The 13,102-nt window shown below is 43.1% G+C and overlaps 1 protein-coding gene across 8 annotated transcripts in view; it reads right to left on the bottom strand.

The window, feature by feature from the left end:
• Positions 1 to 13,102, bottom strand: part of Map4k4 (mitogen-activated protein kinase kinase kinase kinase 4) — a 157,350-nt gene that overhangs the window by 39,548 nt on the left and 104,700 nt on the right. For all 8 annotated transcript variants that reach the window (XM_019209429.2, XM_019209427.2, XM_019209426.2 and 5 more), the window contains exons 7-11: positions 12,817 to 12,871; positions 11,396 to 11,474; positions 7,835 to 8,010; positions 4,492 to 4,564; positions 3,015 to 3,225 (exon numbers count right to left, since the gene is read on the bottom strand). In XM_019209429.2, coding sequence (XP_019064974.1) covers positions 3,015 to 3,225; positions 4,492 to 4,564; positions 7,835 to 8,010; positions 11,396 to 11,474; positions 12,817 to 12,871 — 594 coding nt within the window. The remainder of the gene's footprint in view (positions 1 to 3,014; positions 3,226 to 4,491; positions 4,565 to 7,834; positions 8,011 to 11,395; positions 11,475 to 12,816; positions 12,872 to 13,102) is intronic.

The following is a 13,102-nucleotide window of genomic DNA, read 5'->3' as shown; positions in this document are numbered from 1 at the left end:
TTCTTACCCTATATACAGTAAAAACATCATTTATGTACAGTTTTAAGAATGTGCTATTGACAGCACCAGACTTACTAAAAACAATCTTCTCTACAAAATTTTCTTGTTCTTACCCAATAATCTGAGTTTCCATGAGATCAAAATAAAGACATACAGTCAGGCAGACAGGAAATCTACTTAAATACATAGTGGGTTCAAAATCATATCCAAAGCAGACTGGCTAAAGAAGCTTAGGTGAACTTTGCCTGCTATTCAGGTTTTCTCTAAAGTAACATTTTTAGTATTTTTATTAAGCTTAGCCAAAGAACTTGGAAAACAGGCTAACCAAATGTTTGAGTGTTGGGAGAGGAGGAAGAAATAGATGCCAAGACATATTCAATGAAAATAAAAGATGAAATAACAATTAAACATACCTCAGTCTTCCTGAAAAACAAAGACATAACCACAGACAGAAGGGAAGACTGGCATAGTTTTTTGAAAAAACTGTGCTAAGGCAAAGCTGTCTCTGTGCTCTAAATATGAAAGGCACTATCAATCACTAGGATTGCAACCTTCTGATGAAGGCAGACCTCTATCCTGTGGGAATTCTGAATTTGGGTGATATGTATGGAGCAAGCTGATGAGGAATTTGGGTGGACATCTGTGAGGGACAGGGAGAAGACCACCTGACTCCAGTAAGAATTTGGCTGTGTGAGCTCAGCATTCTCCCTTTTCCTCCTGGGAACTTCCAAAAGCAACAAGGAAACAGAAAAGACCACATCTTCAACAAAACTGGGAAACACACTAACATATCTACAAAGGCTTCCAAAAGATCCCCAACAACACACAAGTCGAGGAGTTAAGCAGAGACAAAAGAGAAATAACAGCAGCAGCAGGTCTCTGGGCACGAGATGGACACGCACACACAGGATACAAACTCCTGAAAGATGAAGGACCTATGAGGGTCAAGGAAGAGGGTCTGGCTGGCAGGAGAAACCATGAGCTGGGCTTCGTGGCAGCTGCAAAGAAAGGAAGTGCACTGCACTTCCCTGCCTTGACTTCTGACCCATTTTTTATCACTCTACCAAGAGAAAGCCGGACTTTTCCTCTTCCACTGCTTCCTGTGAGTGAGGCTTACTATCCTCACCTGTTCTAGTCATCAAAAAAGGAATCAGCACCCCCCAAGCAGTTCTGGCTAAATCTTTACCTACAGTCAAATCCTCTCAAGTGGCTTTCCTGGGACCTGGAGTGTGAATAACGCTTAACTACATGGGAGGCAGATTGCTAAGCATCCAACCTGCAGGCTCTGCTCATGTATGCATTTCCCAGCTCATCCTTCCCTGAGAAAGAAAAGAGGGGCAAAGGTGTCACCCTGAGTTTGAACTTAAAGGGCTGACTGAAACAGGTGAAAGTACACAGACACCCCCAACTCACCAGCAACTATTTAATAAAATAGTAACTCTGAACCTTAGTTCCTCACCTCAAGCCACAGGTCTCCTGCCCAGCTCACTACCGACCACGAGGAGAGGCTGGATAAGGGATGCTCACATCCCCTCAGAACCCTGAAAGGCATTTCCACGCTCATGCTACCTGATCCAGCCCCTGGCACCTTGACCTATAAATTCCTGAAGTAACCAGTGCCACCTGGCCTTGGAAAGCCCAGCTGAGCATGAGAACGGACACTGGGGACACCACATCAACAAGCACTTAGACCACACGGAATGTCCCACCTACAGTAAGTCAAGTGATCAACAAGCAACAGCAACTCCCCAGCCCACTCAGGATTTTTGCTATTTTCAAACGCCAAGGAAAATTTTAACAGAAATACTACAAAGAAACTGCAAATAAGACATATGAGTGATATAAATACCATGTTGTCCCTAACATGGAGGAAGGTATGACCTGTTTCCTTTGAAAGCCCTGGCTGAACATTTCCAAGCTCCTTAGTTAGATGGGTACTGATTTTCTAACCAAGGGACAAATTACAGAGTTTTCATAATCCAGATTACAAGTACACAAAGCAAAACAAAGCCTCCCTCCCAAAATGTATTTGTTTAGTAACTCGGTTAGCAGCAGATGTCGTTACTTAAACTGAACTCTGCTGGAAAATATCAGTACAGGGCTTTATGTTGCTGTTGGGTTCTTTTTCTAGAGGAGAAACATAAAGGCAAAACAATAAGATGTTTGGATTAAATGGAAATAAATGATTATTTAGAAATTTGTGGCTGTGAAATACACAGCAAAAGGCCACGAAGAAAAGAAAATCTAAGGTGCTTTTGACCCCAAGTTCAATCCCACAGGAATGATGAACTTCCACAAATTAAAATTGGGAAGGCTATAGGGAACCACGTCAGGAGTGTTGACTCTATAAACAAGTTAAATGAGCCAAATGTACTTCCCACCATGCATGTAACTAATCCTAAACCTCTGTTCTCTTTACTCTCAAATATACCTGAAGTAAGGACACACAGAGAAAAACCTTTTTACATGACAAAGTCTGAAGTTTCAGAAAAATGTGGTCCAGAGGCCAAGAGTGGAAAAGAAAGCAGGCCAAGGCTGAGCAAGTTGATTTAGTCACAGGGAAACTTTCTTTCCTTTGTTTTTGAGACAGGGTCTCACTATGCAGTTCAGGCTGTCCTTGAACTCACTGTGTAGTCCAGGCTGGCCTCAAACTCATCCGTACTCTCCCTGTCTCAGCCTCCCAAGTACTGGGATTACAGATATGCACCACCACACCCAGCTTACAAGGAAATTTTCCACGAAGCTAAGTGATGCCACCTTCGGGACACAGAACTGTGTCTGCATCTTCCAGCAGGTAACTGGGACAGGTCTTCAGAGCTTTCACAGGAAGGATGATTCGGCTACAGCTACAGGAGTGTGAAGAGCTGCAGCATAGGCTTTTCTCGGGAGTCCTCAGAGTGGCTGTGCTAGGGGACAGGTGTGACCACAGGAGGCCACAGGGCACACTCCTGGGAGCGCCTGGCTACCAACAAATAAAGGAGAAGCAAGGCCAGCAGGGACATTCCCTTCTCTACCTCCTCCAGCCGCCGCCTCTGTTCCTTCTGCTGCTCGATCCGCTTCTGCCGCTCAGCCAGCAGCTGCCTCTTGTACTCCTCCTGCTCCCGGAGCTGCTGCTCCTGCAGCAGCTGCTGTCTCCGCAGAGCCTCGGAGCGCTCCTTGTTTTCCTGCTGCAGTCTTAGGAAGTCCCGGCGCAGAGTGGACTCCCCAGGCACGTTGACGATGGAGCTGCAAGGGGAAGCAGGGCTTCAGCGCTACCCACACATCACTCAGCCCACCTCAAGTGACAGCAGCAGCATTCACTCCTCTGTTTTTCTGAGACAGAGTCTCCCTACATAACCAGGCTGGCCTGTAACTCACAGCGATCATCCTGCCTCAGCCTCCTGAGTGCAGGGATTACAGGTATGCACACCACACCTGGCTTCTTTTACCATTTAACAACAATCAAAGGCTGAATCACCTCTCTTCCACCAGCCATTTTCCATTAGTAAACAGAACTATCAGTGTGCTCTTCAGTACTTAGCTTTTCTCCCTTTTGATATGGTCAACCCCCAAGCCTTGCTGTGTAGGCTGCCCAATGTCCCTGGTCAGGGTCAGAGCTGAGTCCACATGGGCTTCAGGAACTAGTCACTGAACAGATAAACTGACCAGCAGCTTCCTCACTTGCCACCCTCCACTCAGAATAATACAGCAGCAAAAAGATTTCTTGGCCTTTTTATTTTTTTTTTTTTTACTGAATCATGCCCCTAGCCAAAAACAATTACACTACTCAAAAATTGGTTGAAAATCCTCTAAATTTCTTGTTTGAAAAAAGGGTTATATATTCTATGTAAGAAGAAAAAGATGCCATGGGTCTCTTAATGTGTCACATTCCTTTCTCCTTCCACTCTCATCTCTAGTCTTCCCAGATCCCCTCCATCACCTTCTGTCTCCTCACTGAAGTCATGGTGAGGGTAGCATGAATGGGCTGCCAGGCAAAACCATTCCTAAAGCCCAGGTCCTCTGGTCTCTGGCTCATGTCACTATGAGGTTCATCTAATTCTTGTTCCTCAACCCTACACTTCACCACACCTTGGGAAGCCAGGGAGAAACCAAAGCACACTAAGCGCAATCTAACTGGAAAATCAAATGCTGGTAACCACATCGGTGGAAGAGTAAAACCAAACAAAAAGAATGGGCGTGGGGGTCATCAATGCTTGGTGGAGGCCCCACCAGCCTGTGAGCAGGATGACTGTGTATGCAAGCAAGACTCATCATCTCTGAGCTCTGGATCCCCAAACGCGACCACCCACTCCAAGTGAGTGGGGAGGACAAGGTGTAACCTTGGTTAAAAGGGAGTGGACATCTAACAAGAGTCTGTAATAGTACAGGAGAGGGGACAGCAAGGTGCTTGTGAAGAGATTTACGATCTCTTCCTACGCCTCTGGAATCTGCCATCAGACTGCAGCTTAACCTGTGCCCACAGCAGGATGCTGCCTAGGGCTGCGTCCTCACCTCGGTTCTCCTTCCTGCTCAGGCACTTCCTCCTCCTCCTCTTCGCTCCCGCTGTACTCGTACTCCGTCTCATCTGTGAACACAAGGACAAAGGGACCATCACAACTCCTGACCCAGGTCTACATGGGCCAGCAGCCCCAGAAGCTCCAGCATCATGGGAAACCACCTTGTCCAGAGGACGTGGGGTGGGGGATGACATGCTAAATTCTCACACACAGAAGGTGGCCACTCCCAGGCCAACCTGACTCAGCTGCATCCAAAAGACACAACAGGATGTTCTGAGGGTCTCAGAGGGACGCATAAGAAAAGTGACCAGCAAATACATAAGCAGGAGTCTGTCTACACACCAGAACTCCAAAGAAGGAGTGGCAACTGCTGAAAGGGGCTAAAAGCATTTGAGAGATTTCATTTGGTGTTTTTAGCATCTGGAAACCTGAAGGTGCAGCCAAGAGAAAGGTCTGCAGGGTGGAGAGGAAGGGAAGCCCTAAGTACGTGCTAGAACCCAAATCAAATTCTCCCACAAGTTATGAAAGGTAAAATCAGAAAAAAACTAGGGCCGGGGATGTAGCTCAGTGCTACCAGACATGCCTGGCAAGTGAAAGGTCCTGAGTTCACTCCCTGGTACCAAAACAAAACAAAAACAAACCCAAAACACAGAGAAAACTAATGAAACTGTAGAACAAAAGAACAGGACAAAAACTATTCTACTTATACCAGACAAGCAAAATTTTCAACAAGAGTAATTCATTTTCATTCTTTACATTTTTTCTCATTTTCTTAGAAAGTAAGAGGCCACTGTATTAGTCTCTTTGCAAACATCAGATCAACTTCAAGGAGCAGCCTCATGCCAAAGGGCAATCAGAACCAGAGACAGGGAAGAGATTAACAAAGTCTATTCACAAACAAACAAACAAAAGATTTTTGCTTTTTGTCAGAGATATGTAAGATGAAAATAATTTTCCTGGTGAGAAAAACAAGCCTAAGGCCTTAAAATGTGGTTCTGGACAAACTCATGAGTGTGTATACACATTAACTCTTCTCTATACTAGACAATCAGACCATATGATTTTAACGGACACAGATATTTGCTGTTTCTAAAGAGAATTCCAACCTAAATAATCAATGAAATCTTTTAAAAATTGGTACACCATTATTCTTTCTACACTATAAACTAATTCTAGACAGAAGATGCGAGTATGTGGAAGGTGAATGTGAAACACAGTTACTGACTGAAGATAAGAAACTAAGGTAAACTGCGCTGCCATTTCTACCCACAAGACGTGAATGGTGAGGAATCAGATATGGTCTAGGGCAGGCACTTAGCGAACACTGGTGCACAGCCAATGTTCAATGAATATTAGCTTTTGGGATTAAGAACAGCAATGCGAACATGACTAGAAATACTGCTTAAACTTCAATGTCAATGACTGGCTTGGGAACTGCCTAGATATGGGTATGTCTGGGTGGGTCAGAGAGTCAAGACTCTGGTACTGTATCTGGTCCCTTCCTCTCTGGCACTGTTCCCCTGCTCAGCTCCCCGGATGCCATTAACTAAGAATTTTTGCTCTGCCAAGTCCTTCTGCCATGTTCCTCCTCAGAGCTAGCATACCATGGACTAGCATACCCTGAAACCATGAGCCAGATTAAACCTTTCCTCCTGCAAGTGTGGGTGTCGAGTACTGTGGCCCAGTAACACAAAAGCTTACTAATACACTCAATATATAAAAAATATTTCCAAAAAATAGGAGCTACCATGTTGGCTAAGAATTAAGGGGAAAAAAAGATATCTCTTTCTGCCTGTAGTTCATTTTGTTGTAATCGCAGTTTAATATGCAAAGCTTAACTATTTTCATGACTGAATATACAAGAAGGGAAAAGAACATCAACAATGATTTAACTGAATACCCAAGTTCTCTGTAAGACTAAAACATGCAAAAAGCTACAAACAGGACTTCTGGATGACTGGCCAACTCTCTCAGGGTTAGATAGATAACAAGCTCAAGGCTTCACGCAATACTGCCTAGGACTTACCCTTTTCAGTTTCTTCTTTGGCCTTAAAATTTTAATGTGTTTTTTAAAGGTCACGCACAGGATGTTGGATTCAAATGCTATTCTGTCAGTTATTGTAAGGTCACCGTGAATTAGCAGCCCTAGAAGGTAGACTGCGGAAAGCAGTGGTGAACCACGAACTGCACCTTGCTGGACAGATGGAAGAGTGGGTACTCCAAGCAGTGAGCACTGTATGCATGAAGAGCCTGGCAGAGCACCATGCCTATGTTGTGTGATAATCAGAGAAAAGCAGTCTGGGAACACATGTAGCCCAGACCTCAGCAAACCACCTGCAGAAGGACATAGCATTCGGAGAATTTATATGGCTATCTTTAACAACTGGAGACACAGTAGGAGTACAGCAGAGAGAAAAGTCTATGGGGTGTGCGTGTGTATGCATGCACACACACATGCACATTTCAAAGTGGAGAACATACTCAGGATGATGTCCATCCAGCCAAGTAAAATAGAACATAAGACCAAAGTGGAGAGACACAATGAACACCAACATGTCCTCCCAAGGACAGACAGGGAAAACATGCAGATCAAACTGGTGTCCACTGAGGACACTTAATCCCCCTAAGGCTGGCCAGACTCTAGGCCCGATCCTAGAACTACACTGCAGAGACAATACGAACTCTCCCACGTTGTAGGGAATAGGGAAAGGGGATGTCACAAGGACCTCTGCAGTAAGTCCTAATCTCCTCCAAGCCATGACAGCACAAGGCAAATTGACTTATTATACAAAAAAAGGAAGAAAAAAATGAGACTTTTGAGAAGACGAGCTTTGGGCCTGATCAGTGCTGCTCTGGGCCACAAAGATGAAAGCCCCCAAACCTGCCACCTTTTATTCAGTACATCAGAGACACAAATGTAACAAATGACTCAGGACAGAGAGTTCAGTACATGGGTAGAAGCAAATGTAACAGATGACTTCAGGGTCTGCAGAAATCCTAGAACAACAAGGAACTATGCAAATGAAGTCTACGTTCCTCCCAGGATGTCTTCAGCTGGTGCAATCTTGTCTTGGAGCATCACAGCATCACCAGACCATGAAGTCCTAGCTGTGACCAGAGGCCAAAATGCAGGCATGTCTCGAAATGCCACAGATGGTCTGTAGGCGGCAGAACTAGGCCTAATCAAATGATTTTTCCCAAAAATTTACATGTGGAGTTGCTCCTGACACCAGGTGAGCTATTTGGTGTCACCCTTGGGGAAGGCATAACTTGTTCTAGACAGCAAGAACCTTAAAAAGAAAATTTTAAAAGGATGAAAGTATAATCAAGTTTAATACCTTTCTCTCCTCTCTTCTTCCTTGTCCGGTCTATATGGTCCTTAAGCTGGATTCGAACTTGCCTTTCATTTGGCTGATCCCTTATAAAAGGATGTTTCAAAAGCTGCTCTGTAGAGGGCCGCTGCATGTAATTCTTCACCAGGCACCCCTCTATAAAACTAAAAAATTTCTTTGACCTGTAGGAAGAAGGGAAAACGACTAATTTCTACTACAAGGAGCAAAACCGCAAAGTATCAGTAACTTACAAGCCTGAAAACAAAAGTTTCAGAATTCACAGTGAACGTCTTGTAAGTGCCCAGAAACAGTGTAAGAACATAAAGAGGAAGGTGAATTCACTGGGGACCAGAACAAAAATGTAACACAGGCTAAGATTTACACCACAACGACATTAATAACACACCAAAGGCAGAGAGCTGTGAAGGGTTTAAAATCTTGTGTTGCTCACTAAATCATAGGGGCAGAGAAGAGGAAGGGAACAGAGGGAGGGCTGTGTTAGCATGAGACAGGCAGAAGGTGCCATGTTGGGACCTAGAAGACAGGAGCAGACAGAGATGAGAAAGGAAGCATGTCAGTGACCAAAGCTGGCACTCTTGACCCTGCTAATTTGCTGCTGCAATCAAGTGTGTCACAGTGGCTGACTGACTCTCAGGACTTCCTGCTCACAGGTGTAACTGACAGCTGTGCACAGGCATTTGCACGACTAGCCACTCTGAGTGCTGAATGTTTTCCACACTCATGAGGACCCAGCCCAATCCTTGTTTCTGCCTCTCTCACACATCCTATCTGTGAAGACAGGGCTCTGGGGCAAGTCGGACCCCGGGCAGCATTCTGACACACATTCCCCAAGGTAGAAGGCCTTCTTCTGGAGTTGCCTGCACATAGCAGACTGCACACTTGATGTGTCTCTCTCCCCTACTGGCTAGAAGTAGAGGTCAGGTCCAACTTATTAGAAATGCTCAGCTCTCCCTGTGGCATAGGGCAAATAAATTTTTGTTGAATGAATGAATTCTTCAGCTTTTAGAAATATGACTTAGAAAATTAGTCCAGCTCTAATTACTTTGCTGCTTGTAAGAATGACTTATCTTGTACTTCTGCCCAAGCTTACTATTTTTTCCAGTTTGACAAATATTTATGTATGTATTTATCTTAGGCTATATAAGAAATATACATAGAAAACAATGGAGAAGAAATTTAGGTATACATGATAGCAAATTATAATTAAACTTTCAGAGGAGAAAAAAGCCAAACTGGTACAGTGGTTAAAACTCGAGAAAAGGCAAGATATTTGATATTCCTAAGACGGGCATAAGGAGACAGAAATCCACAGAGAAGAACCTCGAACAAAAGAACAAACATACTGGAGAATGAGTCATTTTCTAAGGATGGTACTAAAAGTAGACAGAATGGAAAAACGGGTCATGATCACTCAAGAGAAAGATCCTCAAAGCTGCTGCTCTGCGATTAATGAGAAACACAAAAGAAGCTACACAATACTGTACAATAGAATGATGTACACAAATATCCCTAAATTCTGCTGCCCAGAGTATCACTGCAGGCAATTTATTAAAAATACAAATACCTGAGTCACTCCCCAAACCAGAAACTTGGATCCTACAGCCCTCAATTAAAAGATTCCAAAAGGTTTTCATGCACTGTGTTCAGGCTAACATTTGGAGATCAAGCATCTACAGTACATTCTTTAAAATCAACAGCTGAATTCTGCTGGAAAAGAGTCACTAAATGTTTCTTCGTGGTCACTTCTCCAAAAACAATACAGTATTGGAAATTCCCTTTTCGTGTTCAGGAAGACAGCAAACACAACAGAAGACAACTGTGAGGTCTGCAATTCCCCTTCAGAATACATGGGTACAATGAGGACAGTGATATAAATGGATAAATGTAGGGAGTAATCAAGTTCAATTAGAACAAGTACAGTGTTAGTAAAGAACCCAGGAAGAAGTTATCACCACCTACCACTGTCTGTTTACACTAGTGTATGTTTTACACTTAGCGGTTAACTCCAAAATGCAAGCAATGGACAGGAAAAAAAAAGAGTGTGAAGTACTCTTAAGATAGAGCATTGAGTAATCCATCTAGTATACAATCCCTTCAGTAAAATCTGACAGAGAAAGAGAAAGGAAAAGGAGGCTCACTTGCTTTAGTGTAAGCTAGACAGACTCATTCAATTCCAACAGATACTCCTGGGCAATGTCCACCGCACATGCGATGTCCAGAGGCTGGCTGGCCACCCATGAGGCCCAGCATTATTATGCCTTAACAAAGCAGATCAATCAAGACCCACGTCTTCACAACTGTGTGGGCTTTAAGAACTTCTCTACAAACTAGAGAATGGAAGGAGATGACCTGAGGTATACAGTATAGAATGAGGTGACAGGCAGTATATAAAGGATGAAGAGAAATCCTGCCAGCAGAAAAAACATGTGGAAGGAACCGTTCAAGGTGCTGGGAGCCAGGACAATAAAAAAAAGGGAGATGCATGAAAGAAACTGAGATGAAAATGTTTGGGTGTGCCAATGACCAAGAGGGGAAGAAAAACTGCAAAACCTCAGAAGATGAGCAAAAAAAAACAGCACAATCACAGCTGAAAGACCAAATGCCGAAAGGAAGGCTTGACATGGATACATCCTGGTACACACACTTCAGCATGAGAGATAAGAACTTAGGAGGAGACAATATTAACTTGAATCGCATTTAAAAAGAGATGGAGCGTGTGGGGGATACTTAGTTTGTGGGTATCTCCTAGACAGGGAACACAGAAAGGAGGGGAAGCCACGATGGATGGAAGCCTGTGTGAAAACAGGACAGAAAAGGCTCAGGAAAAAAGTTCAGGAGAGGACAAGAGGGCAAAACCCTAAATTCCAAAGGCTGTCCTTAGGATGGGTATCCTCCGTGGGTGTCTGTCAGTCTCTTCTCTGACAATGCAAAAGAGCAGCAAGGGAAAGGTAAGGAGGATGCCCAAGGAGAGAAGACCCATCTGTTACTATGCTCTTCTGGAATGAAAAGGGGTTTGGTCCAGCTTCCTTCTCAAATAACTGTAGTGAATCCTTCCATTAACTTTTTTTGGGGGGCGGGGGTGTGCTGCAGATCAAACTCAGGACCCTGTGCTTTCAAAGAAGGCACAGCGTCACTGAGCTAAATCCCCGGCCCCCTTCCATTAATTTTAAAACCATGCATCATTCGAGAAACTTTAAATCAGCACAGCTTTGCTTTTATAAAGGATGCTTCAAAGTGTATTATTACACTGTGCTTAAATATCTAAATGGAACTTTCTTCTTTAACCAGTGATAGTGTTTCATACTGGAATACTGTCATATTGGAATTCAAAGAGAACTTATCAAGAATCAAACTCAAGGGAAAACAGGCACCTTTTAATTGTATTTGAAGGTAGTGGTTTTTGTACTCAATGAAATTACAATGGCCAGAATTTTATCTCAGAAGAAAGTAAAATAAGAAAGAGGAGTGTAAGGGCGGACAGAGGAAGGAAGAGATGAAGGGCAGAAAAGGAAAAGACAAAGAACAATAAACATCCATTTTGCTTACCATTTTTTTGACTTCAGCCGGGGAGGAGGGTTTCTGGGGATGAGAAACAGTGCTCTCATGGGGTGCATGTCACAGAGAGCTGGGGAGAGGAGATGCGTGTCAGTATGGCACTCAGTTCACTCACTGTTGCCTCTCAGGGCACACTCATAACAGCATCATGTGCTCTGCGCCACGGTGACATGCTGCATGTCAGTATGGACTTCTAGTTAGAGTCCAGGGCATACCTTGAACTTCACATTTAGTAACAGCAAAATAAAAGAACAAGAGCAATAAGAAAAATATACAACTTCAAACAAACATAAACTTTTCATAAATCAAAGATAAATACTAATTCAAAGTCTTAAAGGAGGTAGGTAATGTTTAAGTTTTTAAGCCATCTGTAAGACTACAATAAAAATTACTATTTTCATAGGGATCAAATAAGACATGGCTTGCAAAGGCCTTCACACAACACCTGTAACAGACGGAAATGCTGTTGGTTGTCATCAAAGCTAGTATTACAGAGGGTAAAAATGTGAGGGTACAATGGAGTGGATTCTGGGTGGTTGCTGCACTTCCATCCCTCTCTCCAATAAAGACTGTGGCAGACACACGCATCAATGCCTCACCGCAGGCACTGTGCATCTCCTTCAGTTTATTTAAGACAGAAGCTCACAAAGCTACCGGGGACGTGGAGGGGAGCATCCACAGTATTTCCTTTGTGAAGGAAAACTGAGAGAAAGGATCATGAAGTCTTCCTTAGAAGATGTCTCAATTCCTTAGAAGGAAACATGAGGAAACGGATGGAGTTCAAGGCAAACATTCATCTCTGTACAGCAAACTAGCTCTTAGCTGTCAATATATTTTTTCATACATTCAACAAACATTTATTCAGTAACTGTATACTGGGCAGTTACACATTGATGGGGTGTATCTTTTTTAAGAGGGACCAGAAGAAAATTTGGGGTTTTTTTCCCCATTTTTTCCTTGGCAGTTCTATCCCATCCCTGATCAAAAATCAATTTTATGAAGTTTTCATTGCGTTAATCCAAGGAAGCTAACACTCTTACAAATGTTCATGAGGTGATACAAAAAAAAAAAAAAATTCTGCAAATAAAGGTAATACCTCCATCTGTAAGGTCAAAATTTAATAACAGAACTTCATGTGTTAGAATTAATTTCAATGAACATTAAATTTTAAATGTAGAAAGAAAACTTAGCACTTATTATTTGATCTCTTCAGGACACACATGTGAATATTACTTAAAAGAAACTGCAGCCTACCTATCTCTACAAGGAAGCCTGACTGTGGAGAATGCCATTTACATCTAAAACCACATGTTTATCACTCCATCATCTACTGGGCCCACCAGGAATGATGTAAGACAGGGGGCCAGTTTAGGTTACATGACCACTGGGCCAGAAGAAAGAAAGTGACTTACGGGGAGCACCTTCTGCCATCTCAATGGCCGTAATGCCACAGGACCAAAGGTCACTCTGCAGAAAGAAAACACTGTGTCATAACAGCTTCAAAGTCACAGCTTATTTACATGTCTGCTGTTTCACACAAAGGAAACAAAGGCTTTCAGGTGCAATCCACAAAGAAATTTGCCAAAAACTTAAAGCACAAACACACATCTATAAGGACACTTTATAAGTGAGTGAATAAATAAAACATAAAATAAAATTAATGTTGATTTATAATTAAAACCACTCCTGTGTACATAT

This window comes from Fukomys damarensis, unplaced genomic scaffold (assembly GCF_012274545.1).
Source record: "Fukomys damarensis isolate Sample0158 unplaced genomic scaffold, DMR_v1.0_HiC HiC_scaffold_9, whole genome shotgun sequence".
In the NCBI taxonomy this organism is placed as follows: domain Eukaryota; kingdom Metazoa; phylum Chordata; class Mammalia; order Rodentia; family Bathyergidae; genus Fukomys; species Fukomys damarensis.
This window is presented reverse-complemented; position numbering and strand designations above follow the sequence as displayed.